The 24,107-nt window shown below is 40.7% G+C and overlaps 1 protein-coding gene across 1 annotated transcript in view; it reads right to left on the bottom strand.

The window, feature by feature from the left end:
- Positions 1-312: 312 nt before the first annotated feature.
- LOC102777500 (1-phosphatidylinositol 4,5-bisphosphate phosphodiesterase gamma-1-like) overlaps positions 313-24,107 on the bottom strand; it is a 42,244-nt gene continuing 18,449 nt past the window's right edge. The window contains exons 5-32 of the mRNA XM_006803622.3: positions 23,828-23,912; positions 23,599-23,679; positions 21,391-21,425; positions 20,944-21,016; positions 20,759-20,854; positions 20,357-20,475; positions 19,681-19,766; positions 19,402-19,522; positions 19,108-19,276; positions 16,927-17,046; positions 16,711-16,818; positions 16,442-16,626; positions 15,543-15,743; positions 15,017-15,136; positions 14,717-14,900; positions 13,360-13,437; positions 12,605-12,708; positions 12,428-12,524; positions 12,274-12,340; positions 9,912-10,078; positions 7,270-7,366; positions 6,959-7,183; positions 5,664-5,809; positions 4,989-5,103; positions 4,727-4,888; positions 4,506-4,594; positions 3,817-4,001; positions 313-3,689 (exon numbers count right to left, since the gene is read on the bottom strand). Coding sequence (XP_006803685.2) covers positions 3,629-3,689; positions 3,817-4,001; positions 4,506-4,594; positions 4,727-4,888; positions 4,989-5,103; positions 5,664-5,809; positions 6,959-7,183; positions 7,270-7,366; positions 9,912-10,078; positions 12,274-12,340; positions 12,428-12,524; positions 12,605-12,708; positions 13,360-13,437; positions 14,717-14,900; positions 15,017-15,136; positions 15,543-15,743; positions 16,442-16,626; positions 16,711-16,818; positions 16,927-17,046; positions 19,108-19,276; positions 19,402-19,522; positions 19,681-19,766; positions 20,357-20,475; positions 20,759-20,854; positions 20,944-21,016; positions 21,391-21,425; positions 23,599-23,679; positions 23,828-23,912 — 3,376 coding nt within the window. The 3' untranslated portion in view covers positions 313-3,628. The remainder of the gene's footprint in view (positions 3,690-3,816; positions 4,002-4,505; positions 4,595-4,726; positions 4,889-4,988; positions 5,104-5,663; positions 5,810-6,958; positions 7,184-7,269; positions 7,367-9,911; positions 10,079-12,273; positions 12,341-12,427; positions 12,525-12,604; positions 12,709-13,359; positions 13,438-14,716; positions 14,901-15,016; positions 15,137-15,542; positions 15,744-16,441; positions 16,627-16,710; positions 16,819-16,926; positions 17,047-19,107; positions 19,277-19,401; positions 19,523-19,680; positions 19,767-20,356; positions 20,476-20,758; positions 20,855-20,943; positions 21,017-21,390; positions 21,426-23,598; positions 23,680-23,827; positions 23,913-24,107) is intronic.

The raw sequence follows: 24,107 nt of genomic DNA, 5'->3' as shown, positions 1-24,107 counted from the left end.
CTTATCAATTACTCGACACATATATAATTGTATAACTTTAGCTTTTATACAACAGAGCAGACTTGGACTAGACGGTCCCTTTCCTGCCATGGGGTGAAATTATCTGAGAGGGTTAACCAGGGCCCCACCCTGGAGCCATACCTGAGGAGGGAGCTAGGTGGAGAGCGTCTGGTTGCCGCACCTTAGGGGACGGAATTTGTTTGAATGCAATTTTTTTAATCATTAAAAAAAAATATATATATATATATCAATAAAAATGTGATCACTCCTTTTTATGGATTTTTGTTTTAAAATGAAAAGACACTCTGGCGATTACATGAAAGAGCTTTATTAAATGGAAACTTGCACTTGATTTGCAATGCAGAGTAATAATACTGGACAGTTAGCATAGGTGCAGAGAGAAAAACACAACTTGAGTCAACCGCCTAATACACAATGGCTATAGGCCAAAACGATGACCTTTGCATAGAAGTCCCTACCCAGTGCAACTGCAGTGTAGGGAGAAAGAGAGAGGTTTGTGTCTACGGGGACAGTTAAAGGGAGCTCCAGGTACACAATAATAATTTCTACATAAAGTTATAGTATCTTCAATCTGAAGTCCGCTAGCATCCTTGTAGCACGTTCTTTCATCTATTAAAACAGGATCTACAGCTGTCTGATAAATAAAAGAAGTTATATACAATGAGAAATCAGACAGGGGAGGAGATGAAGTAGCTACAGGGGTGGGTGGTTAAATATAAAGTCATGCAGAGGGTCCAATCAAAGCTGCTTTTGGCAAATTCAGGACCAGTTGGGCCACATCTGTTGATTAAAGTCAGATGATGGAAACTGATCTTGATCGATGGTTTAGAAACAAGGCATGAAATCAGAGCTGACAGGTAAAAAGAATGCTTTACTAGGTTTTTTTTGTTGGTTTTTTTTTTCTTTGCTTGTTTTTTTTTTTTTTTAGTGATAGCCCTTTATTTGTGGGTGTGTCCCTGTAGAGGCGAACACATCTCAGCCCCTATGCAGACATCCAGGGGAGCGCTCTCGTCTCCTCCCCCACTCACTGTTCTCACATTTCTCTGAAGGTAGTATAGATAAATTTAGAGCCCTTTGAAGAAGTATTAAAACTTCTCTATGTGGTTTGGTGAGAATTTGTGCTCTCCCCGGCAGAACAAGAAAGTCTATGACAGAAGCCCCCACCACCTGGAGGAAGAGTTCAAGTGATCGCCCGAGGACTTGGTCTTGATTAGGAGGAACAGACTTGCGTCTTTAGATCCCTTTAAACCCTATTTTATGGGTAGTGGTCCAAACCAAATGAGCATGTTCCTCTAGACTGTAGATCGTTTTCCCTAAAAGGGAAATTATTCCAGTTTGCAAGAGAGCTCCTGTTCTTTCTTAAATACAAGAGTAATTACACTCAAGAACAAAGGCACATACAGGATACTTCCTTTTTGCTACAAGTGCCCTCTAACCCCTTTTTCCATCCATTACGAACAGTTTAATTTTTCATTCCCCACATTTGTGTAACCTGAGTTTTCGTCTCCCTTTTTATCCTGTTTTTCTTGGTAACGCCTGAAACACAGCAAGTGCAAATTTCAGGGGGAGGTTTGTAGGTAAATTATTGTTTAAATTGTACAGCATTCATCTGAAAATGTCAAATGGAAATTTATATTGTGTTTGCATTTGAAAAAGTGCTAGCTATATTTACTGCTGATTCCCACAATGACTCTTTATAATAATGACAAATAATAATTAAAGAATAATTTCATTATTTGTTATTGTACTGATTGTTTTTCCTTTTTAAATAACTTCCAGGTCCATCAAAATAATGAATAATGTCTGTTTTCATAAATATTTCATTTTCAAACACTTTCTTTTTCTTACCAATGGTTTAAACTTCCCCAGATTCCATTTCATTGGACACTATTGCCAGAAGTATTAGAAACGCGTTGTAGTTTTGTTATGCGATCTACTTTTCATGAAAGCTGTCACAGAAAAAACAGTTTGCAATTAATATGTTTCAGCCTTTAGTCCACGATTGTTTTTATAGCTTAGTTTTATGTCTTTTCAGTCCATGAGATACTTAAGTTTGTGTTTACTTTTTTCATTCTGCCCTCAGCACAGAACGTTGCTATTCTATCTGATATTTTCTCGTCAAAGAACGTGTTTTTTTCACTTCTAAATGGATTGCATGTGGCTGCTGTAGAAAGCCTGCTAGAGTCTACTCCAGGAAGCAGGTTTATCTAACAACTCTTTGTTAACCCTGAGATGAGGAAAACGCCAGGTTTTCTGTTCCAGAAAGCGAGTTAACTTAAACTCAGTCACCGGGGAAACAGAACTAAACCCGCTCAATGTCCTGCTGCTGAATCAGCTGACTGATACTCTGATTCAGCTCCTCATTCACTATGAAAGTGCATAGCAGAGGTAATTCATTTAAGGAAATTTACATTTTTAGAAAAACACAAATCCCAGTAAGACCTCAGTTAGCTGTTTTTAGATTTGAGCGCTTTTACCCTCACTCACATCCATCTCTTCTCCATCGTTCTAACTCTGTGACCCTGTGGACAGTTGTGTAACTGTCAGCCTATCAACAAGTTTAGTGCACTGTAGCAATTACTGTTTATGTTAAATTGATCTGTATAAAGCGTTAGACAGACAACACACTGGTCAATGAACTTCATTTCCCGTGTTGCTATCGGTCATACTGTCAGTCACAGATGTTAGAGATGAATATTTGAATGAAGATTAGGCTGAAAGGGCATTAAGAGTCTAAAAATGTATTTCAAAGTGGCTTTTTAGGCAAAATGCGGTGTGTTCTGTAGATTTCATGTTGAAATGTGTTCACAAATTGATATTCAGTCATTAACTCATTAAATTAAAGTCAAACATCAGGCTGAATGGTAGAGAGTCTGAAAATCAGAATTTGAATCTGATGTTTTTGACTAAAAAAAATCACCTGAATCTTTCTCATTGGATCAACTCAGACCCAGATTTGCCCACAGGTAGCCTATGATAGGCTCCACAATGGATCAAAAACTATGTTCAGGTTGGAGTCCACTTGCACAACAGGAAAGATTAAAAATGGACAAGAATCACAGATTCAGACTGGATCGGGCCTGGATCGAATTCAGCTTCGGTAATTTCCCAGTTCATGCGTTTTGGTCCATTTTGGATGCACATCTCATGTAAAGGACTGTGAACACGATAGAAAAATTAAGATTTCATATAAAAGTTTATAAGGTCTGTAATGATAACAGACTGGTCCAAGCAAATTAAAATGACTCTTTTTTTCCCCTCCTGATAAATGTCATAGTCAGCACTGGCACATGTTCACATTCCTCCATTCATTTGATTAAAATTGAGACTATATTCACCTGTTGCATTGTGGTATCTGATCTTAAGTGATGAGTGTTTTCTTTCTCTACTCATGCACGTGAGTAGAGAAAGAAAACACTTATGAGCTGTTCTGAAACTGAAAACTTTGAGCTTCTGATATCAGAGTTAATCAACTAAGAGTTTATCAGACTAACAGTTTATTGAATATGCTTCCTGGAACAGGGCCCTGTTCTATTCAGGCTGTCACCACACAACCTATGAGGCACAGTTTGTGTTGGAGTTTAGCGCTCTCGGGTGGACGGGAGGATTAGCTGCGCTTTGCTATCACCTGTTGTCTCAGCTTCTCCCTTCTCTTCTTCTCCATCAGCCTGAAAGAGCAGCAAGAAAAACAGTGACAGATTAGTGGAAGACAGACAGATAGCAGATGTAGCAGATACAGATGTAATTTGGAGATGTTAAATTAAAGCTTGCAGGAGCCACTGCTAAGGGACTAACCTGCGGTTGCGAGCCTCCACCAGCTCACTCAGCTGGTCCTGAGCGGCTCGGAGCTCCTCCAGACTTTGCTGATAGCTCAGGTCTGCGGAGCCTGACCTCTCCAGGAGAGAAACCTGGTTGGATAGCTCGCAGGTTCGATCTCGCAACCGCTGGATGGATGTGTACAAGTTCTCATCGTCTTCCTCCTTGTAGCCACAAGGTGGATAGAGAATGCAACAGCTTTATTTCAGAATGTAATACTTAACAGTGGGATTTGATAAATGTGGATTTGTAATGAATCACAATTTTTGAAAATTTTTAACGATTCATGAATTTGTGACTTTTAGTGCCCAGTTGAAAAAAGAGGCTGTGTGATATTTGTTTTGTGGAAATAATGATGAAGACGTGTACAAAAAGGTTATTTCACGCTGGAATTTTCAAGATGGTGGTGTTCAGCTTCAACTAACAGCAGTGCTGCTAACTGGAGATCCAGAAATCATCAAATATGACCGTGCATAGTGAACTTTATTTGCTGACACCATGTCTTTTGTGGCTATGTATCTCACAGCGGTGAAAGTCAGGGGTTCTGTGTGTAGATTCCACATCAACAGATCTTTGAACTACAAATGGAAACCAAAAATCTTGCCTCATGCCTGCAGAGTACTATTATTCAGATGTCCTGTTTGTTGCAGAGATAAAGTAGTCCAAACCTTAGCATTGACGATTTCTATGTGAACCAGAAGGGACGCTAGCTCGAGCTCCTCACTGTAGCTGTTCTTTAGAGGTACACTCCTGTAGCCTGGTAAAACAGAAAATTAAACCAATTCAATGTAAATTAAGATTAGGAAATATTTCCGGAAACATTGCAATCTAAAAAATACAAAAATAAATAACTCATAAGTTTGTATTCTGGAGACATTTGCGCACTCACCTGTTTTGAGCAGACGGACTGGGTAGGTTGCCTGTGCCAGGAAGTTGGGATCGCTGAACATGTCCTCCTCATAGACAGTGAAGCGCAGAAAGGCAAAGGTGGGGTTGTGGATATCGAACACAAACTGCTTCTGCACCCACACAGGATTCAGACCATTATCAGCTAGGAGGGTGGAGAAAAGCAGAGGGTTAACACTGCAGTGAGTGCACATAAACTGCTGAAATGTTGCATTTTCATTGCTGCTATGCAGCAGCTGTCTTACCTACAACATCTGTCTTGCACTTGTAGCTGTCATAGTCGGCTCCACAGATTTCCAACTCTACAAAAGGACAGACAATGCTCCGGCCATTCTTAGGCAGATGGCGAGCTCCCAGCACCTGGGAAACACAGAGCAAGAATAAGCAAGACAGTGGGAAAATTGGACACTTAGAAGATTAAAGTGGGCCAGGAACACTTATAGACAAAGTAAAATCGGTCTGTATTTTTTAGAAATCAGCTGAAATTGGGTCCTGAGCAGTCTGAAATGCCATCAATACACTATTTCATAAGATTACAAAAAGCAGGTTTTGTTTAATACTTCCCAGCAAACTTGCAGATCAGATAACTCAAAATGATCATATTGTCAGACAACTGACTTCATATGATATTTTTTTCACTCTACTTTGAAAAAAGGGAGAGCAAAAATACCACCTTCTGTATGAACTGATCTGCCAAAACTGTGGCTGAGTGTGACTTTGTGGCCTTTCTAACTCTAGCTATGGTCAGTTTCTTCCATTAACTTTCATTATGGTTCAAAGGACAATAAAAGTGTAGTTTTAAGCTTGTTCTCACCTAGAAAGGGAGCATGCCTGGACAATGTGAACTGCTCCTTTGCTTTCTCTCAAGATTGACTTAGCTGTACAATCAAACTCCCTCGATCCTGCTTAGTTAATCTGACCTGTAATTGGATGGTGATTGGCTCCACGTGCAATGTGTCCTTGTCGAAAGGGTCAAACATGTCATCCCTCATGATGTCAGGCTGGGGAACATAGCCACTCCCACCTCCAAGCATGAACAAAGCTTGGTTCAGCTGCATGGGTTTATCTACACACAGACAGGTTTTAAAGAATGAGTGTAAAATTGTATTTAGCATCACTAATTGATTACTGAACCATCACAGGTTGAGTATGTGGACAGACTGCGGCCTGTTGTTCTTAGAGGCAAATAGGAGCTTTTCTGTTAAAGTAAGCCAGATGTTACACTGTATCAATGTCTCCCCCTGGTGGCCACTGCTCGAGTCGAAGTTGTTAGGAATTTGTTAGAGATAACTTGCTCAGGAGCCAGGCCCGGGAGCGTGCCTGAGGGCAAGCGTCAGCCGAGTGTAAAGCAGTGGGAACAAGAGTCAGCACCTCCAAATCTGAGGCCATGGTACTCAGCTGGAAAAGGTGTGTGTCCACTCCAGGTCAGGGACGAGTTCCTACCCTGAGTCGAGGAGTTTAAGTATCCAGGGTGACAGGTCACCAGTGATGGTAGAAGGGAGCGGGAGATCCACAGACAGATTGGTGCTGTGACTGCAGTGATGTGGATGCTGTTACGGTCTGTCGTGGTGAAGAGAGATCTGAGTATAAAAGCGAAGCTCTCGATTTGCCAGTTGTTTTACGACTCCACCCTCACCTATAGTCACAAGCTGTGGGTAGTGACCAAAAGAACAAGACTGTGGATAAAAGTGGCGGAAAAGAGCTTCCTCCGAAGAGTGGCTGGCCTCTCTCTTAGAGATAGGGTGAGAAGTACAGCCCTCCAGGAGGGGCTCAGAGTAGAGCCGCTGCTCCTCCACATCGAAAGGAGCCAGTTGAGGTGGTTCGGGCATCTGTCACGGATGCCTCCTAAGCGCCTCCCGGGTGAGGTGGGTCTGCTCCTCCTCACTCCTCCAATGGGAGGAGGCTACGGGACAGACCCAGAGATTATATCTCTCGGCTGGCCTCGGAACACCTTGGTGTTCTCCCACACAAGCTGGAGGAGGTAGCCAAAGAGAGGGAGGTCTGGGCTTCTCTACTTAGGCTGCTGCCCCCGCAACCCAGCCCCAGATAAGTGGAAAAAGATGGATGGATGGATGGATGGATAAATTTCTCTGAGAACAGACATGAATTAGTGTCTGAGATGAGGAAAATCTTACAACTTGCCATCAACCCATGCTGTCTTGATCTCACTGTGTGGCTAGAAAGGCTCTCCACAGTAATGCATCCACACACTGACCTGGGGTCTGGAAATTGAGTGCAACCAGCTGTGAGCCGCAGAGCCACATAGGTAGAGGGTCATAGTTGGAGGAGTCCAGCCTCTGTCCTCTGGGATAAATCCTGGAAAGCTGACGACGGTTGTACTGCAGAAAGCGTTTCCCTCGGCCACGGGTCGCAAACTTTTCTGCCTTTGTCTCCGGGAAGGAGGACATATCCCGGTAACATGCTCGCTCCGTCCCAATCTCTGCAAATGAAACAGGAAGTGAGACATGAGATTGCATACAGCAACAGTTTATAATGGTAAAAGAAATGAAATGGTATGGTCCTTACTGTCCTCATTGAAGGGCACTGGTCTGCAGTAGACCACGAGGTCAGACAGCTCCACTGCAATCTTCTTCCTCCTCTCCATCTGTTTCTCCTCCTGCATCTGTTACCATGGAGATGAGACAACCATACAAATATGAACATTTATTAAACATATGTCACATTTTTTTCTGCAAACGGTTTTCACACCATGAAAACAACAACATGGACAACAAGGAGCAACATTCCTGACCGCTCCGCTCAGACTATGCATGTGACAAATAAAGAATCTTGAATCTTGAACATGGCATCATCTTCTGAGAACATTAGCTATATTTTCTATAAACAGCATGCATTTGACATATGAGTATGAGGAAACTGTCAATTTTGGAGTTTCACTATTTGACAAGGTTGTCTCGTAGAAAACTTTATACATTCACCCTCTCTACTCTAGCTGAGATTACTGCCGGTGGTGTAGCAGTTTGATTCAAAAACATGCTTCAGCAGCTTCTAGGAATCCCATTTGGAATGTACCCACCTATGACCTACAACTCTTATGTCAACTTAAACTGACAGCAACTTCCAACTAAGTTCCCCATGTATCATTCTGTGATGTAAACAGTGGACTGGGAAACAGATCCAAGCATCTTGAGGGGATTGCTTTCTCCACTGCCATGTTGAATCTAAATCCCCAGACCCGGTTACAGAGACAACATCCAAGTGCATTTATTGCTATCGCTTGAGAATTTAACCACAACACCTTTGACACCGCAATAACCACCTTCACCCAGCAGGCTAGCTGCCCCACCAAAAATGACAGGACAATAGATCTGCTCCAAACCTGATCCTCCCCCCACACGCTTGGATCACAGCCTGGTTCACATCACTCTGTGCAATGCCCCTTTAGTCAAGAGATAGCCTGTGACCACAAGGACGGTGGGGAAATAATCAGTGGATGCTTTTGTGGCTCTCCAGGGCTGTTTTGAGGTGACTAATTGCCAAGCACTCTGTGGGAGGATATCGATGGGCTCACAGAATTAACCACAGACTACATAAATTTGTACACTGACTCCATAATTGCAACAGAGAGTGTGAAGTGTTATCCAAACAACAAGCCATGGGTAACAAAGGACATCAAAGCACTGCTCAACAGGAAAAAGAGAGCTTTGAGGTCTGCTAACAGGGAGGCAGTGAGAGAAGTTCAAAATGAACTGAAGGCATAAGTCAGGGAGGCCAAGGACAAATACAGGAGTGAGCTGGAGTGGAAATCTCAGCAAAACAACATTAGGGAGGTCTGAAGACCATCACTGGTTTAAGGCCAGCCAACAGCAGTGGAATCGAAGAAGTGGGGAGTTAGCATGCAAGAGTCAACAAAGTGATTCCCACAGTGTTTCTGTGTTTCTCACAGACTTGTGTGTTGCTGATCACAAAACACAGGAAACATATCTCCTATCCTGTCTCCCTTTCTCTTCACCCCAAACACCACAGACCTTAGGCTGGTGATGAGGAAGAATGCAACAAAGCACAACCATCTGCAGCTTAATGAGGTAACAACCTAGGAACTGGTTGTTGGCATGAGGAGGACAACAACACCAGTGATCCCTATTTCCGTTCCCTGGCTCTGTTTGGAGACAGCAGAGGGTTACAAGAACCTCAGTGTTCATACTAACAGTAAAGTGGACTACTGCAAGAAGAAACTATCTATCTTCAGAGACGACTAAATACCTTGAACATTTCCTGTCTATGCTGTGATTTGCTGGGGCAGCAGACTGAGGGCGTGTTCAAGTTTTACACTATACTATAATGTAGGGATAGGGAACTCCAGGCCTCGAGAGCTGGTGTCCTACAGGTTTTAGATGTGTCCTTGATCCAAAACAGCTGATTTAAGTGGCTAAATGACCTCCTCAACATGTCTTGAAGTTCTCAAGAGACCTGGTAATGAACTAATCATTTGATTCAGGTGTGTTGACCCAGGGTGAGATCTAAAACCTGCAGGAAACCGGCCCTTAAGGCCTGGAGTTCCCCCACCCATGCACGTGATGCATGTAGACAATTTTAAAATGAAATCTGAATACAACATTCTCAGGAGCAGATGATGTCCTTGGCAAGTGACTAAAGTGCTTTGACCAGGTAAAGAGAGAGCCCCCTTCATAGCACAGATATAACTCACCAACCCATTAATTTCTCAGTTTGTCACCCCCAAAATAAGATATTCAGCTAGACAAAACTGCTAAGCTCACCACAGGCTCGGACCCATAAATGCAGACTCCACTTAGAGATGAGAACATTTCCTAATCTCTAAATTTTTTATATGTAGTTTCCTGCTTTATGACCAAAAGAGTAACCATAAGTCAGTTTGACAAACACAGCAAACATCCAGTCCAATCGAGCATAAAGATAAAACAAATCATTTTACACAAACATCTGAAAAATATTCATACTTAATTGTTCTAGAAAAGCCACATATATCATATACATAGTCATAAATAGTGCTATTTACAAAATTTAGTTGTGATGCGAAGCGTAATCGAGGTTCTGTCACGTTTTCATGTAAGCAAGGAAAGTCCTTAAGTGAAGTACTGACGACCTGCGGTCTAATTATTCAAGTAGCAAAAACTCTAACAGATGTGTTTGCACTCATCCGTGTATGTGTGCGGAGTTGCACTCACTCGTGCATCAGCATTCTGTGCAGCCTCTCTGATCTTGCTGACCCAGCCGGTGAGATCTTCCAGACTGTCAGCTGCTACGTCCAGAGTCTGGACCGGATGAGAAGAGAGGTGTTGGGAGTGGATAGTGAACACAAAGGCCCGGGAATTCTTTCCGTCTTTATGCACCACTGCAGAGATTAAAGGAGGTACAAGTGGAACGAGAAAAAAGTGAGGGAAGAAGTTAGAATTGGATAAATATGCCTGTGTAGTTTCTCATTCATCTAGGTCATGATAGTCTTGAGAGCTGGTTTATGAAAACATTTTACTCATCATCCAAGAGGCTTCTTCAGTCCTAAAACAACTGGCTGGACTTCCTGGTTTTGAATTTTGAGCCCAGTATCATCTACATGTGCAAAGCAGTTTTATGCCTAGGTAAGAGCCCAGAGCTTTACTTTCCATTAATGAATCCATGCAAATCTAAAACCCTAACTAATTTAATTTAGGCCAATCTCACCTTCAAGTTCATCATCTTTTGCATTTCTGCCTCGCTACCAGTGATGGGTTTTTTTTTAGACTGCTCTGTGACGGCCTCTGTGACGCACACCAAGTCTCTTTCATTCTGTGTCAGAACACAGAAATCTTGAACTTGAAATTCATGTTGGTGAAGATGATGAAGTCTTAAGGATACAAATGTGACAAGCGGGGCAGGCAGTAAGTGAAAAATCTTTTTTTCAAAGAGTTATGTGTTGTGGGGTTGTTTAAGAAAGGCCATCCAGGGTCAAAAGGCTGCCTGATGGAGACAACAAGCCTCTTCCCCGAGCCGATAGGTCACTTTCAGGCTTTGAATGGACACTGGGCTCTTTGAACACTGCTCTTTGCATCCAGGTCTCACCATTAAGGACTTCCACATGAAAGTTGAGACATGTGGAAGTCACAGCAGGGGCAAACCTGCCAATGGAAAACTGCAAGGAGTGAGAACAGGACTTCCACAGAGCAATCTAAAAACAGCATTAAAAAAATCTGTTATGCTGTTTTTACTTTAATACTTCAATAATAATATAACTCTGTAGAGCCCAGTTGTCACCATGTAAGTGCAACCGCTTCACCCACATTTGTGACTAAAAATACACCTGCAGTAGAAATGTATCATGTGTATGAATAAAAAGTGACGACCAATTTTTCAACAAAAACACTGATTCAGATCAACCGTTAACTTAGTCTGAAACCATGTTTCAATTTGGTAGCTTAAGGTTGACAGCAGCTATCCAGCTTTAAATAAGGGCTCGGGGTGTACAAGATGTATGTATTTCACATAAAAACCCACAATTACCTCACTCAGGAGATACAATACTGTTAGAGTGCTTTTTTGCCTCCTAATAATGTTGGAAAGCATTCCAAGAAGATAAAGGCTTATTTTTTTTATATACCTTATTTAGGTTGCATGTACACCTTATTTTATTTGACACTACTTTACTTATTTCTGTTCTTTTGCATGTAAGAAATTGTTTTCTTTAAAACAATAATTTTTTAATATGACATGTAAAACAATAAATTGTTCTGGTAAACACATGTATGCAGTTAAACTATTAAAAACATTGCATTGTCTAAAATACAAACCAGTGAGCAGTTCGTTTTAAAAGACCAAATCCTCAATTTCTAAAACAGTCAGTGATCCTAGGCTACGTCCACACGTACACGGGTATTTTTGAAAACGGAGATTTTCCGTTTTCGTTTTAAAAAATAATCCCGTCCACACGTAAAGGCAGAAATGAAGGAAAACGCTGCTAGGAACATGCCAAAGCAACAGGTGGTGATATATTCCTAACCGTGTAGAAATGTTGGCCAATCAGAAGTCTAGAAGCCTCGTGGGAAAAAGTAAACAAAGCTGGGGCATAGAAGCAGAACCGAGTCGTATGTGTGCTTACCTATACACACACAGTAACTGTGTGTGTATAGGTAAGCATTTAAACACTGCAGAGAGTACAATTAACAGTAACAGTATTGTAGAAATTCATTTCACCGAAACAATAACGTGGCGCACAGTGTGACGTCAAAAAATGCGCACACCTTTGACGCTGCGTTTTCTCCGTTTTTCTCGTTCACACGTAAATGCAAAAACGTTTTCAAAAATATCCACCCTGGCCGGAGTTTTTAGAAATCTCCGTTTTCAGTGACCACAAACGCCGTTTACGTGTGGACGAAAGGTGCAAACGCATAGAAAAATCTGCGTTTTCAAAAATACCCAGGTACGTGTGGACGTAGCCCTAGTTGTGGACTGATATTTTTGAGCAAGGTCATTTTGAGCAGGAACTAGTCCCTTCCTGCAGTAATTATTTAATATACCTGATAAAACTATAACGTATAAGAGCGCTTATCCACTAACCCAGGTGGCAGGTTGGTACATCTATGAAGCCTTTGAGGAAAGTTCCCAGGGGACTGTTCTCTGTGGACTGACGCAAAAGAATAAACATTTGTTAGAATAATACACAGTGAAAGCTGGAAGCTCATTTGAAAGTAGTGAGTGAATCAGAGCTCACTGCTTCATCCATCTCTCTGGTGGGGGAACTAGGGACCTCCTCTACATAGTTTGCAGGGAACCACAGCTGCTTCTTTCCTCCATAGTCACCTCTCCACCTAAAGGCAGGTCGCATATCAACGGCAAGAAGGTATACAGAAAACAGAAGAAGGTACATGTGCACCTGAGCGTCACTCACCAGCCGCCCTCCTGCTTATCCACATTCAGGATGAGCGCTTGTTTGGGGAAACATAGCTCGTCTTCTCTCTGAGCTCGATAGTCATACAGAGCTTTGACCGTACACTAAAACATGCAGGGAGAAACAGGACCAATTCACAAACTCTGATGCAATTAAGAAAACACAATTTTAGAGAAATGAGAACGCACTTTGAGACATAACTAATGCCGTGGAGGTTTGAAACGTGAATTAAAGTGATAAGAAGCGTCACATGTGTTCCTTTCACTGAGTTCATTGCAGCATTTATGCCACATTGAGTTTTAGATGCAGCCGCTTGATGGCGCCAAAGTTAATTACATTTTTTAAACTGTCTCTTAAAAACACAGCTGGTTTTTTCCTTCTGTTCTTTCTTCGTTTGTTTCTTTCAGTCACAGCTTTTCTCTTTTTAAATAAACAGTCTCTCTTTTTGGTTCCTTTAATTATTCTAAAAGCACAAACCCCACTCTATTCTTTGGTGCCAGTAGTTTTACTGTTAGCCCCTCAAGAAGGACATTGGACTCCCAATACCCGACTGAAAACAAACATTTCCTGTACTTTGTACTTGTGCTGCTACTGCAGAGAGCTGCCAATGGCTATTAGACTGTGTTTCCATAGTAGCAAAACGAGGCAATTAAAACTACTAATCATTTACTAAAGAATATGATAATATGTGATAATCAATAAATAAACCCATTAAACTTAAGGGCCATAGGCCATGTGTTTCCAGTCACACTCACCCGTGCTGTGGGCATCTTATTAGCCTCCACATAGAAATGAGGAGTGCGAACTTCATACAGCGCTCCATAGTCAAGCTCCTGGAAAAATAAATAATCAAGTTTTCAGCCACCATTTTTCTTTTTGTTTTGTTACTTCTGACTGACTTTGAATTAATTCAACATACACTAACATCAATATTTGACTTTGGCAATGTTTAATAGAAGCATCCACCATTGGAACAGTGTGCATGTTTAACAGGAAATACAGACAAGAAGGTCTGCCTTTTTGTTTGCTATTGTCAGACATAGACTAAACAACAACGAAATATTAAGCACATTAAATTATTATTAGATTAATGACTCCGTTGCAACCTAAAACTCTGAAAATCAGCTTTTTATATGTTCATATTGAATGGAAATTCACCCACATTTCTTGATGAGTAGTAGTAGTATAATGTAAGAACTGAGTTTGTACAATTTTAACAAGCATGAAAGCCAATATTTAGTATGAGCACCTTTATTCTTCAACATAGCCTGAGATCTTTTAGGCAAGGTTTCTTGTCATTTCTGTAAATATTCTTCAGGAATGGTTCTCAAAGCTTCTTTAAGGTCATTCCAAAGCTCTTCTTTGGATCATGGCTGCCTTTTGTTCTGTTTTCTGTCACACTGATACCGCACTACTACAGCAATGTTGGGACTCAGGATCTGGGGGTGCCAATCCATGACTGACAGTATTCCATTGGTGTGTTTTTGTATGCAGCTATGCTTTTATTGCATACGTAATGTATCAGGGATCATTCTTATGCTGAAAAATATAGCCGCTGCCATTCAGGTGCTTTCCAGATGCTATGGCATGACTGATCAAAATCTGATGGTATTTTTCTACATAATTCCATCAATTCTATTAAGATCCCCATCCCCACTGGCTGAAATTCAATAGTGTATAAAAATGGTTGCCACTGATTTCCAGTCCAGCTCTTCTGTAATTTGGCATATGTCTGATTTTTCACTGTGCATTTTTTGTGATTCAACCAGTGAAACGTAAACAAATGATGTGACCGGCTGCTAGTTACAAAGTGCCAAACGATAAAATGTAAAATTCGTTCTTTGCCAAGTTGTCTGTTATGTGTAACAACACAGGTTCGTGCCTTGAGTTAGATGCTTTTTTATGTTTGAATAATTCAGTGTTGAGTGGCTCAGCAAACAATCAAAACCCTGAAAATGGTCCAGTACAAGGACTGGACTGAAAAGGAGTGAAAATGTCATTACATTTTGTCTCCCTGTAGAGAAAATAACAAGAAATGAGGTGGCGCTTAAGACTTTTACACAATACTGTACAACAAGGTTATGCTTTGAAGTGAGGTGTGTCTTGACCAACCGTGGTGCCCATCCGGTCTAGAGTGTCTTCATTGATGGGGTAGCGGAGCCTCATTTTACGATACAGAGGATGTTTCTCATAGTAGCTCACCAGATCCACCAGACTCTCAAACTCTGCCGAGCTACCCAACATGAAGAGACGGCCTTCTTGCTGGATACGGCAGTGTTTGATCTTACCCTCTGCCCTACACACAAAAAAGTTATAGACAAAACTAAATGACATTTTTATGCTGGCTTTAAGAATTAACTGAGCAGAGACCAGAACTCATATTTTTGTCCTTTACGGTGTGTCGAGTTCTACCTGAAGGAGATGGCGTAGGAGTTGTGTTCACTGCGTTTTCGAACCAGGAAAGCTCCGTCTCTGGGCACACGCATCAGCATGTGTTCAGCCTGAACACGGGACAGGTTGGAGTGGTACCACCTGAACAGCAACAAACGTCATTTTAACAGTTTGTTTTTTGCACTGTCACTTGTGGAGTACATTGAGCAATGAATTCAGTTTGCTCCCTGGGCTTCAATCTTTTAAATTGCTGGCAGGACAAAAGCTGTTACTTTAATTTTATGATTGTTTTAATGAACTAATTACTAACATAATTCAAAGATGATTTGATTCAGTAATGAAAATTATGTAACCTGCAGTCTATAAAATACAATAAATATTAAAGGCATCAATAATAAAGATTCATATTTTTTCCTCTATTCTAGCATCATTTTGGTTACATTACAGGACATTTTTAATGCACGACTTTAACTTGTAATGTATTTTTACACTAAAGTATCAATACATTTACCCTCTACTTTATTATATTAAGATGTCAGTCACTCACTCTCGGCTTTCGTGTGCATTCGGCTGAGGTACAGGGTTTCCCAGCCTCATCTCAAACTCGTTGCAGCGGAGCGGCGTGTCTCTATAGTGGCAGATGAGCCGGTAGAGGCTGTCAAACACCAGGTTATCAGTCAGGTAGAAGCGGGTGGAGCCAGACTCTTGACGTGAATGGATCCTGCAGTGCTGGACCCGACCAGAGCGCCTGGAAGGCGAATAAGATTGCATTAGTACTGTGATTTAGTTCCTTCTCTCTAGTATCTTTAGTCCTATCTTCTTCAGTCAGAGTTTTATCATATGTGGGTCCCTGAACTGTCTATGATTTATTCTTCTGTAGCCAACTTCTAAACATTTAGGTTCCTTATTTGCTAAAGTTTTTTTTTAAGCCTAGTTACCGCTAGTCATTTTAGGAAAGCCTGGGCTTTCCTAAGCGAGTCTGTCTAGTGTTTAAAGCTGTTCTGTTAATGTCTTGCACATGCTTCATTATTCTATGACTAAACTAAATATTTTTACTGTCTCTCCCACAGCCAGTCACCAGGGTTGGATGGGAGACAATCATTACTGTCCAACCCAAGACAAGCTCCAAGAAAAGGTATGATCGCTACAGGCCCATTAATTTTATTGAAATGCAAATCAGAATCACCTCCGTGTTTTAAAGGATGGTGTAATGAGATGCTGCTTACTGCTCAGCTTCAATGGATTTGGTGTGAAACTCTTATACCAACTTTCAAGATAATTCGAAACTTTTTCTGACATTCCTGGATACGGGGTTTGGAGATAATTTAAATTTGCGATGTCTGATCATGAAATGGCAAAATATTTTACAAATGTTTTTTTTTTCTTTCTTTGCACCAGATTGTGTTACTAATTTATCAGCTATTTTATGACAGAAAACACACGGACCAGAAGGAGAGGGTGTAGTCTCCAACAAATGTCTCACTCTCCCGGACCAGGAAGGTGCCGTCTTTGGCCCCGCCCTCGCAGTACTCCTGCAGGAGTTTCTCAGCCACCTGTCGGCCATCGCGTCCTCCACCCAGCTTCCCATGAAACCAGCGCTCTGCACAGTGCTGCTCATTGTTGTTGCACTCCTGACCAATTACAAAGACATATGAGGTAGTAATACCAAAGTTGGTTGCGAAAGCACCAAGTTTTGCTATGTGCCACTTTTCTACCTCCTTTCCTTCATCGTCCTCCTCTTCATCAGCTGTCTGATAATGAGATGTCTCCTCAGAGTAGTAAATCTTATTACTGGTCAAGACAAAATAATGTGGCGTCCATGTCTGCAAATGGATACACACATTTTAGACACACAACGATCAGTATAGTTAGAGTTAGAGGTAAAAGTATATTTTCTTCATAATCACTTAGCCAAGCTTACACAAACTCACATGGTCAATGGGGTCTTCGAGGTAAAGGATGCCGTTCTTTAGGGAGTTACTGATGTCGTTTTCAGAGTAGCTGGCTGACGTCACCTCTTCATACAGGGTTCCTTCAACCAGCTTCTTGTGCTGTGACAGAGGAAGAAAGAAAGATGCTGAGCACCACAGGTTTACTGTCCCAGGAAAATCTCAACCAGGTGTATTTTCCATTAATGTGGAATCTGAAATGTTAATTGACAGCTCAAGGTAAACAGTGATCTCATTGTCAGACATCACCATTTAGGGAATGGAACTGTCAGTGTTTGCATTTGTACATTTTCAACACGGCCTGAAATGATGTCAAAGAACTGGCCACCATGCCATGACATACAAGCCATTTTTAAGTAAAATCAAGGGGAAGAAAAATCTACACATACAAATCAAAACAGTGTATTATTTTGCCGCACTCATTACCAAAGCAGTTTTTCTTGAGCTTCTTGTCCTAATTAGAAACCTCTTTCTCTTTTTAAATTATGACAAGTTGTGTGGAAAAAAATATATCTTGCCTAGGTGGAGGTAAGAGTATGCAAGCGACGGTTCATATCAAGACAAGAAATAAATACCTGGCATTATAAATTTTATAGAGGTTTGAAAAAGTGTTTGTCCCCTTCCTGATTTCTCCCTTAGCAGCAACAACTACAATCAAGCATTTGCGATAACTGGTAGTGAAGCACTGTGGAGGGATTCTGACCCACTCATCATCGCAGAATTGTTATAATTCAGCCACATTGGAGGGTTTTCTAGCATGAAACACCCTTTTAAGGTCATGCCACAGCATCTCAGTCGGATTCAGGTCAAGACTTTGACCAGGCCCCTCCAAAGTCTTCATTTTGTTTTTCTTAAGCTATTCAGAAGTGGACTTGCTGGTGGACTTTGGATCATTGTCCTGCTGCAGACCTGAGGTGTGCTTCAGCTTGAGGTCACAAACAGATGGCTGGACTTTCTCCTTCAGGATGTTTTGGCAGACAACAGCATTCATGGTTCATTTACCACAGCAAGTCTTCCAGGTCCTGACCTGCCCCAGACCATCACACTGTTAATATGATGTTCCTGTTACTTTTACGCCAGATGTAATGAGGCACACACCTTCCAAAAAGTTTAACTTTTGTCTCATCAGTCCACAGAGCCTCTATGTTGCTTTTTGCCCAGTCTCTTTCTTATGGTGAACACTGACCTTAACTGAGGCGAGTGAGTCCTGCAGCTCTTTGGATGTTGTTCTGGGGTCTTTTGTGAGCTCTTGGACTAGTCGTCGCTGCGCTCTTAGGCTAATTTTGGTCGGCCGGCCACTCCTGGGAAAGTTCACCTCTATTCCATGTGTTCACCATCTGTGGATAATGGCTCTCACTATGGTTCACTGGAGTCCCACAGCTTTCGCAGCAATCAAATTTTCACACAGGGCGATGCAGTTTATTATTAAGGTTTGCCCCTTAATAATAAAGACCTTCATTTAGAAATGGCATGCTGTGTTTACTTGTGTATCTTTGTCTAATATTTACATTTTGTTTGATGATCTGAAACATTTAAGTGTGACAAACAACAAAACAAAATAAGAAAACAGAAAGGGTGCAAAAACACTTTTTCACACCAATGTATAAATATAAAACGATTTTTCGACATTTCATTTAACACCTTTTTTTGTAGGTGGCATTTCATTAACTTAAACTTCAAAGAGATTTTTGTTTTTCAAATGGCCAAAAGTAACTCTTTGTCTTAACTATAGGCAGACTAATTGTGCTTGCGTGCATTTCTAGCCTATAATCAGGAAGGATTGGCTGGTCATAGACAGGGTGGGACGCTGTGCTTTGGGGCTGATGACAGAGAGCTGAGGGCAGCATCGTAATTACTGTCAGCTACTCTATCTACCACTCTGTGGAATAGTCAAGCTTTCTGGTGAACATGTGGTGAAAATTTTCAGGATATGATGAAACTTTTCACCAGATATATACAGAGCTGAGAGCAATACAGCTTTGAATCTATTTTGAAGGCAACCTTTAAAATAGTTTTATTTTTCCATTATCTACACCTCCTCCATTGTTCTGAATTAACTCACATCTCTGCACACATTGTTACCACCTGACAAACATCACTGTGTGATATTTACTTCAATTTAAAATGGAAAATCTGTTCAGTGTTGAGGTGTTGAGTATATACTTTGATGAGGATCTTCCTGCGGAGCTGGTAGGGCGAAGGAAGCTCCTCTGCGTTATTATCAACCGGTTTGGTGAGCAGCAGATCTCCGAAAACTTTCTTGAAGTGCGTGGCCATGTTCCTCTGCTGGACCACACTGCAGTGGTCCTCGATGGATAAGATCACAGGATACCTGCAAAGACACAACAGTAGGTAGAAGAGCTGTAATGCTAAAGAAAAGAAATGGTGATTCAGTCGCCACTTAAAACTGCTACTTTAGCAATACGGCTCAGTAAATGAACACAATCATGTACTCACTCAGATATAACAAAGGCATGTTCTTTGATGGTATGCAGCACATCCAGGAATTTGATCTTGGAAGTTAATGTGTGGCCGTGGTAGATGATTGGCAGGTCATCAGGTCCATCCCAGCAGTCCACTTAGATTAGAAATTAAAAATCAAACATATAGCTAAGATTTTAGACCCTGAAATGAAGCCTGTATTGGTTAATCCAAAGCTTGTGGAACAGCACTATGTATGTAATAAACTGCAGGAAGGAGTAGTTCACCAGTGAGTTTAAAAAACATCTCGCATACGTTCAATGCAGCGGCAGCCCATCCTCAGACAGCGAGCGTAGGCTTCTAGAGATGATTCACTGGAAAACTGGTCACCTGTCAGGTACCTGAAAAAGCATGAATGTAGAAAACAACCTTGTTAGAGCAGCAGTGGTTATAGAATAATTAATACTGTAGCAAGTAAAAATATACCGTAATGATATTTAAAAAAATAAATACTAGCAACCCCCGGCACTATCCCTCGACGCAACTAGCAAGCAAAAAAAACAAAAACAAAACAGACTCCAGTCTTTAAATTTCCACAGAAATATTGAATCGTATTGTTTTCAGCAGTTACCAGCAAATCCGAGGATTTTGAATATCTCTCTTGAAATATCTCTGTCATGAAGGACTTTGTTTGATGATTTCCAATTTTTTTAACTCAACATTTTTGATAATTAGATGTCAAAGAACAGCAATATCCCTTTCACTTCTGCATTGGAAAAACATTCAAAAAATGTATAAAAATCCTAAAAATATTAGCAAGCAGAATAAAATTCCTATCTGCAAACTCAGTCTCTAATGACATGCTCTCTATAATAATAAAGTTGGTAGTTTATCACTGAACTTTTTAAACTGTCATCTGTGTTTAGCTTAAAAGATGTTCTTATTGAATTATGAATATTTGTGCACTTGAAAGATTTCCTGTGAGACCTACGTGTTGTGCGAAGATGAGATCCAGTACTGAGACAATGGCCTTTTCATGTCATCAGGAACTACGGGTGAAAGACGAGGGTCACACACAGAATTCTCTTTAGAGTACAGGAAGGTCAGGAACTAAAAAAAAAAACAAAAACAAAAAACAGCAAAAAGATCTAATTGTCAGGAAAACACTGTGATTTGACTGTATGCTCAAGTTTATCGAGAACATCCATCAGGCCAGTGGCATTTTATCTCAGGTTAGGGTTTCACTTCAGTAATGTACCATTTTCCTTTGGTCATTTGGAACACCAGCATTGACCACGTATGTGTCTATAACAAAAGCAGCCGTGCAACGAGGTTGTCAGTGACCTGGTGGATTGTTGAGAGGTTAACTTTTTGTGCTTATTTTGTGTGTCACCTCATCCAGTTGTAGCATCGGCTCAGGCTGTGGTGCCCCCCTCATGTAGCCCATAAGAAACTCCCTGACACGACCCAGATCTGACGCCCAGGACTCCTGAGACGAGCCGGATAAAGAAAAGTAAGCGCAAAGCAGTTTTGGGAAGCTTTTTCTGTGTGCTGATGGGCACTGAATCTTTTCTGTACCTTCTGGTCCATCTGTAAAAACTTTTGAAAGTCATAGAGGGAGATTTGACATAGCTCTGGTCTGTCAACATTTCTGAAAAGACAGTGATTTACAAGATATTAGATGGCAGATGTATGAAAGTACTACTGAATGAGAAAGCAGACATGAAACATCAAGAATTTTAGTGACAGATAATTTCATTGTGATAGCTTTCTTTATTTTATTTTACGTTTGCCAAATCTAGTTAAACCACCGCCCCATCACATACATAACTTTAAGAAAACATTTCACTTTTTTGGAAATCCAAAACAATTATTAAATTTCATTAATGTGACAAATCATATAAAAAAGCTATTTGAAATGCAAAACTTCCCTGATAAACTGAGAAAACTGGAGGAGTAGTGGGATAGCAGGGGATGTGAGGATGAAGGACAAGACACTGAGGACAAAAAGGTGGAGGGACTCACCGCAGAGGGAAGGAGAGCTCCAGCTGCTCAATAATCTGAAGAACAAAAGGGAAGGAACCAGGTGATGGACAGGTGGGAGGGAGCAGTAAAGGACAAAGTGAGCAAAGCGTGCATGAGAGCAGAAGAGGAAGTATCACAGCACTGGTGTGTTTACTCAGTGGAATTCTGAGCTACTGAAACTTTTTGCTAAGTGATATTTAAGTACAACATATAAATAAACATATAAAATATTGCTGTTGTTTCTTCCTTGAGCTAGACCGTCAGGGGTTGCCACAGTGGATCATCTCACCCTATACTTTGCAAACTCTTCTGTCACACCAATCCTCTGCATGTCCTCCTTCAATACATTCATGAATCTTCTCTGGAATCTTCTTCTTTCCTTCCTGCCTGGCAGCTTAATGGTTAACATCCTTTGACCAATATATCCCCATCGCTTCTCTGCACATGTCCCAATCATAGGGTTGCCAACTTTTTAACTATCAAATAGGGACACTGGTGCGCCAGAAGCACAATGCACAGTCAGCTGGGCAAAGTTTAATATGCACTTTATGTCCATATTCTTATAATAAAAATGCAGTAAAATGTTGGTAATCAGTTTCAATGCCTTTTCTAAAACAATAAAGAAAAATAAAGTAAATGATAACAGAAGTCACATGGTCATTTTTTAAAAAAATAATCAGAAAAGAAAAAAATATTCAAATAAAAATACTGTAAATACAGGCTTCAATTACCCAGTTTATTATGCTACGGAGACCAAACCTTATTTTTACGAATCACATGTTACTCCTCACATGTGGTGTGCCTGATAGGTCATCAGTGTTGGTTGTGACTGGACACAAGCATCCGGGGACATTAATAAGGAACAAACTAATTTTCCTCATTACACGCCATGTCCAGGCTAAAATGGGACAGTTCGCAACCCTACCAAACACTCTCATCCTTACCTCTTTAATTTTGTCTACAAATGTTTTGAAAACAATTATGTTACATTGCTGTTGTAGCAGCCAGAGCTTTAGAAAATTGAAGAATATAAAAACGACTAAAATCGTGCTGTATGATATGCTAATAAATAAGTTGGCTAATGTGGGTCTAAAGAAACGCTTTTTTGAATAAAACGTCCTGAACAGGATTTCTCTGTTTGGTCTTAGGTATCAAAACCAATGTGTGCTCGTAGCATGCTAACACAGACACTTTGCTAGCTACTTAACATAGCATAGAAGTCTAGGAAAAAACAACTTTATGCATTGACCATAGTAAATTGTGAGCTCAGTTACTCATTTTGGGATATGCTAAATAAAAAAATGAAGCCTATTTTGTACATCTTGGTCATGCTGTGTTTCAAAATGGAGGACCCGTGAGAAACAGCAAGCTAACTGCCTAAAGAGTTGTTAGTGGCATCATTCGCTAATGAGTGTGTTTTTCAGCCAGACCTGCCTTTCAGTTTAAAGTTTATTTCAACCAAGATGAAGACAGCGAAAACATTCATCTTGAGGGTTCAAAAGTTACTTCAGAAACTGATGGTTGACATCATGGCAGCTCCATTTCCTTCACTGTCTATGCTTGCTAAGTCAACAACGAAAAAAGGTTCTTGAAAGTTTTTCATCAGTTGCCACTTTGGGTCATGCTGTATAACACCCTGTAGCTACGAAGCACTAACAACATGTAATGGCATCCTAAAAAAGGCAACTGAGTCTCAGTTTCCTCAGTAAGCTTATTTCTGATCAAAGTGAAAATTGTCACAGGACGTAGCATGCTTAGTTTATAGCGCTAGTTGCTGATATTGAACTTAACCCAGATTTTTTTCCTACAGTTCCCAATGTCAAACTGAATCCTCCAGAGGACATGAAACAATTTAGCTGGTGAACAACCTACTATATCTCATCATACAGATTTAATGAAATCCAAACTCCAATAATGAGTTCCTTATCATATCATTAGTGAAGGCTGAGCTCAAGCTCAAGCTCAAGCTCGCTGGCTTATTTCACATTCTGGTGTAGCAAAGTGTACCCCCCACTCCCCCCACCCCTGAAACCACTTGGACAGTAAAACTTTCCTTGCATAACATTTAGTATATGGTTTATAATAGTGACTTAAGAAAAAACTTCTTTATTGTCTTTTCCATCCTGATGATGCTACTTATTAAGTATAAGATTTTAATACTTCCTCCAGTGCTCTGCAAATGTATGTAGGTTTATATCTGACACTCACACTCCTCTGTGCATCAAACATCAGTGTTCTGTAGAGCTGTGCAAAGTTGGGGTATGACAGGTCGCTCCTGGCCTCCACCTCCTATGTAAATGGGTTTGTTGTGAGTTACAGTGACACCAAACAGTGCTGTGGTCAAGTCAGAACATGCAGGAGAGCAAATTCAAAAAGGCAAAGAAGCTGCAGGCAGTAAAACATTAAAATGATCCTCAGACTTATGTTTCACTCTAACCTGTAGCTTGTCTTTGAGAAAGCGCATGTTGGGCACTCGATAGTTGACCTGAGGCAGCAGAGCTTTCACATCCTTCACTGTAATGCTGGGAAGGGAACAAAAGAAAAGAAAGAAAAACCTTATCCTTATTTATCCTCAATGTTAACTAAACTTAACAATGCCTTAACAGTTTTTAAACTGATGGTCAAAAATAGAAATACATGATTTGATAAAACAGTGTATTAGCAGACTGCGTGAGCTTTTGTAGAGCCGCTGATGTCTTTAACGTTAAACTTTTTTT

Source organism: Neolamprologus brichardi, chromosome 17 (assembly GCF_056152115.1).
Source record: "Neolamprologus brichardi isolate AB-2024 chromosome 17, ASM5615211v1, whole genome shotgun sequence".
In the NCBI taxonomy this organism is placed as follows: domain Eukaryota; kingdom Metazoa; phylum Chordata; class Actinopteri; order Cichliformes; family Cichlidae; genus Neolamprologus; species Neolamprologus brichardi.
Note: the sequence above shows the minus strand (reverse complement) of the source record. Positions and strands in the feature narration are given on the sequence as shown.